At 33.9% G+C, this 4,394-nt stretch overlaps 1 protein-coding gene across 1 annotated transcript; it reads right to left on the reverse strand.

The window, feature by feature from the left end:
- Nucleotides 1-1,429: 1,429 nt before the first annotated feature.
- Nucleotides 1,430-2,280, reverse strand: LOC124363844 (calmodulin-4-like). Its single transcript, XM_046819108.1, has one exon. It carries the CDS (start codon nt 2,141-2,143, stop codon nt 1,577-1,579), a length of 567 nt encoding a protein of 188 aa, XP_046675064.1. The 5' UTR covers nt 2,144-2,280; the 3' UTR covers nt 1,430-1,576.
- Between the last annotated feature and the right edge of the window lie 2,114 nt (nt 2,281-4,394).

Raw genomic sequence — 4,394 nt, forward strand, 5'->3', positions numbered from 1 at the left:
TTTAATGTAAAAACTAAAAACGGACGGAAAATGATGCATTTTAAGACATACATGTATAGAGACCTATTGGTTTGTTGTGATCCCAGGAACAACCTTCTGAAGTTGGTCGGTATATTTCAGTTACACCCTGTATATATATCTGGGTGTTAAATTTATTTACTGTAATTCTATGTTGTAAAAGTGCTTAATATTACATTATTATGATAGATTTTTGTTAGATTTTATTTACGAAATGATAAAACAATGTTCAAAAACTCTGATAGACTGATGCACATTGTTAATATTAAATGTTACTCTTGATTATGGATCCTTCTGAGGATACATAATCAAGGGCATTACTAACTGGTAACGCCTACGTCATCAACAGATGTATTAGTCAAATTAATATAATCAAGGACAGCGTTACCATGGGTAACATTCGAGGTAACATCTCTCTACATTTCTTGTTACTATGTTAACAACTCAAGGACGTGACATCAAAAATCTAGAGTTAATTTAAATAAAACATGATTCCTTTCTTTTTCTTCTTTTCCTAATTGTTTTAACAAATCAAAGAAATGTGAACGAAATGTTGATCCAGAAAAAAGTTTTATATACTGCAAGGAAGTATAAGAAAAATAATCTAGAAAATGAGGTATTTGAAAGAAATATAAATGTAATAATGGTTAAGCAATAAATTAAACATTCATACTTTATACATTAATGAAACGTTCAAGAAATTCCTTATTTTTTCACCTACGGAAGATTATGATATTCGAATTCCCATTGCTATTTTACAAGGAATGCTGAACTTTAATTTGTGTTTTAGAAATCTTAATAATATTTATTTTATTTGATTACATTCATATAATCTTCTTTAATATTACTTAATTTTAAAAATATATTCTTAAGCTATTGAAAAATAGTTTAATATATAAATTTATAGTTAAGTAATTGAAATATATTAAATCAAAATTAACATTGTAACTGAAAGTTTTACTGGAACGAAGTTATTAGGGAGAGAATAGCATTTACAATCAATTGATTTTCATTAATTGTTTGTTATAACAAGTTCAATCCTTTTTGACAAATTAAACAGTAACCAAGCCATTTAAACTGTAATTTGAATTATAGTAAAGAATGAATTAAATTATTTTATTTTATCTTGTACAACTCTCATTTCACTTCCCAGTTTTTCATTGTGTGTGAGTAGCTCGATTTAGATTTCAAATTTAGTAAATTCATCTCTACTTATTCTGTGAGCAACTCGTTTACAAGGACGTGCTAACATAATTATGTGGTACCATGATTTTGACTTCTGCCAATACATAATGTGACTGTGTCAAGTTGTAACAAATAGGGGGATGCGCAGTGTTATAGCATTTATAAATAAAAAATATTTGTCACTAATTATTTTATATACGTATGCTACGAATAAATTAAAAAAAGGTAAGCTTGCAAACCACTCAATTTACTTTAGAATAGGTAATGAACTAAGAGTTAGTTGTGTGGTGTAAGTCTTTATAGGTATTTTATACAAAAACATACAGCTTGCCTACTTAATATTTTTACGATAGTTATACAAACATTACAGTACTCAGTCTTCACTTAAGGCTTTGTTATAAAATACTTTCCTAAACTCGTCAAGGGTGATATTTCCATCGCTGTCCCTATCTGTAAGAAGCATAATATTGTTCAAAAGCGATTCATTTGGTACAAGTCCAAGACTTACAAGAGCTTCACGCAGTTCATCTTTGTTAATAAGACCATCACTGTTTTTATCAAAAGTTTCAAATGCGTATTTGATAGCTTCTTCTGTTCTCATCTGTCTTGACCAAGCAATGTAGCCTATGAACTCGTCAAACCCGACCGAACCGTCTTTGTCACTGTCCAGAGTATCCATGGTTTCTTTTAATTCTTCCTCAGTGGCAGTGTAGTTCACAAAGTCCTTCAAACCTTTCCTCAAGTCGTCCTTGGATAAAAATCCATCTTTGTTTGAATCCATCTTATCAAAAAGTTTTTTATAAACACCTATTTCTTTGTGTGACAAGATATCTGAGACGTTAGTAGTTTTCATGAATGCCAAGTTCTGCACAATAGGAAGTCGGTTTAGGTGTGACATTTTGGAAGACGCCCGCACCAGAGTTTTAAGTAAAGGAAACATTTTGAGTACAGTATGAAACTAAGAATTTTAAAACGTGAAATTCCAATTTAACCTGTTTCTTGTGCTAAAAATATTTGACTTGTAATTTAGACCATGATGCCCTCTTGTTTGTTTACTATGTATATGCTGTTTGACATAAGAAGAGTGTATTGTATTGTTGTTGGTACAGCTGTTTTTGCAAAAGACCACATATAATATAAACTAGCGTTGTATTCTGTATTTTGAACAGAATATAAATTATCTGGACCTCTCTTCACACAAAAGCGTAGTTTTTCTAATAGAGAATAAACAAAAAATGATTTTCATGACTGAAGTTCTGTAAAATGTTTGTTTGCATGTCTTCGCTAATACGTAAAGTGCATATAATTGGCTTTTGTCCAGGTCTAAAGTATGTTCCAAATTCCAATGATCTAGACCCTTGCAAAGTGATTTTGTAACGAGTTTATTTTGGGGAGTAAAAAAGGTTTTGTATTTGATAGTATCCGTTATTTTATCACCGAGGGAGGTGAATCCTCCGCTATTATTGGCCTTATCTTACATAGCGGATGATGAAGGTTTCCACGGTGCCTGCCGAAGGTGGCCATCCCTTGACGCGGAGTAAAGAGAAGGAGGGAGAGCACCTAGACTCGAGTATACGCAGCTGACCGCCCTTCGAAACGGTGTAAGGGGATGAAGGGAGAAGAGTGTTGATTCAAGAAAACGCAACTGCGACTCGAGTAAACAATCTTGCTCACCCCTCGACGCGGAGTAGAAGGAGGAAGCGAGAGCAACCTTCACACGACGAGTACACGCTGCTGGCCATCCTTCGACGCGTAGTAGTGGAAGGGAGGGAGAGCAACCTTAACACGAGTACACCTTGCTGGCTAACCCTATACGCGGAGTAGAAGGAGGAAGCGAGAGCAACCTTCACACGACGAGTACACGCTGCTGGCCATCCTTCGACGCGGAGTAGTGGAAGGGAGGGAGAGCAACCTTAACACGAGTACACCCTGCTGGCTAACCCTACACGCGGAGTAGAAGGAGGAAGCGAGAGCAACCTTCACACGACGAGTACACGCTGCTGGCCATCCTTCGACGCGGAGTAGTGGAAGGGAGGGAGAGCAACCTTAACACGAGTACACCTTGCTGGCTAACCCTATACGCGGAGTAGAAGGAGGAAGCGAGAGCAACCTTCACACGACGAGTACACGCTGCTGGCCATCCTTCGACGCGGAGTAGTGGAAGGGAGGGAGAGCAACCTTAACACGAGTACACCCTGCTAGCTAACCCTACACGCGGAGTAGAAGGAGGAAGCGAGAGCAACCTTCACACGACGAGTACACGCTGCTGGCCATCCTTCGACGCGGAGTAGTGGAAGGGAGGGAGAGCAACCTTCACACGGCGAGTACACGACATTTATTTTACTACTTTTATAATTGTACTTAGAATTTTGAGTAAACTACATTGATTTGAAATGGTTTCTATAGTAAATGATTTAAATGATTAATATACATATATTTTTTTCTTTTCCCGTAGACGTACGTTCAGTAGACAGATTGGTGCATGATTGTGCATGCTTGTATCACTTTATAAACGCAATACAGCATTTCATTTTGGTTTAAAAGATATCTAAAAAGTACAGTATAATAAATATACAGTAAATCGAAAAAGCCACAATTGACCGACAGAAAATGAACAGTAAATCACAAACTCTGTTATTTTTTTTTAATTTGTAATAAAATATCTTTACATTGAAATAATATTGAAAAGTATTAAAATAGTATACTGCCTACTGTTAAAAGAACATCATAAAAATTAAAAAAAAAAAACAAGAGAAATATAAATAAGAAAATGTAGATGCCTAACAAAACAAATGTAAAATGTGTAGAGAATTAATTGAAATAATACTTCAAATAATGAAAATATCTCGAAGATGTATTATTTCAAATATTTATAGAGCTTATATATTTCCAAAATTATTAAAAAAAATTCTGGTCTATATTTATTACGTAAGAAATTGTATAAATGTTTTCATACATTTTAAAAATTTGATACTGCATTTTATATTATTCCCAAGATTTTATTATTTCTTTCTTCTTCTAGTTTTATTGTCGCTATGTAAAGATGATATTGTCTTTTCTATTTTTTTAATCAATTTATGAACGTTCAAATTTGGTAATTAAAAATTATTAATCTTGAATGACAACATAAACGTAAAAATTATAAATATGAACGTGTAAATGTAAAACGCGAACGTGAAAACGGAAAATAT

Source organism: Homalodisca vitripennis, chromosome 5 (genome assembly GCF_021130785.1).
Source record: "Homalodisca vitripennis isolate AUS2020 chromosome 5, UT_GWSS_2.1, whole genome shotgun sequence".
Classification (NCBI taxonomy): Eukaryota; Metazoa; Arthropoda; class Insecta; order Hemiptera; family Cicadellidae; genus Homalodisca; species Homalodisca vitripennis.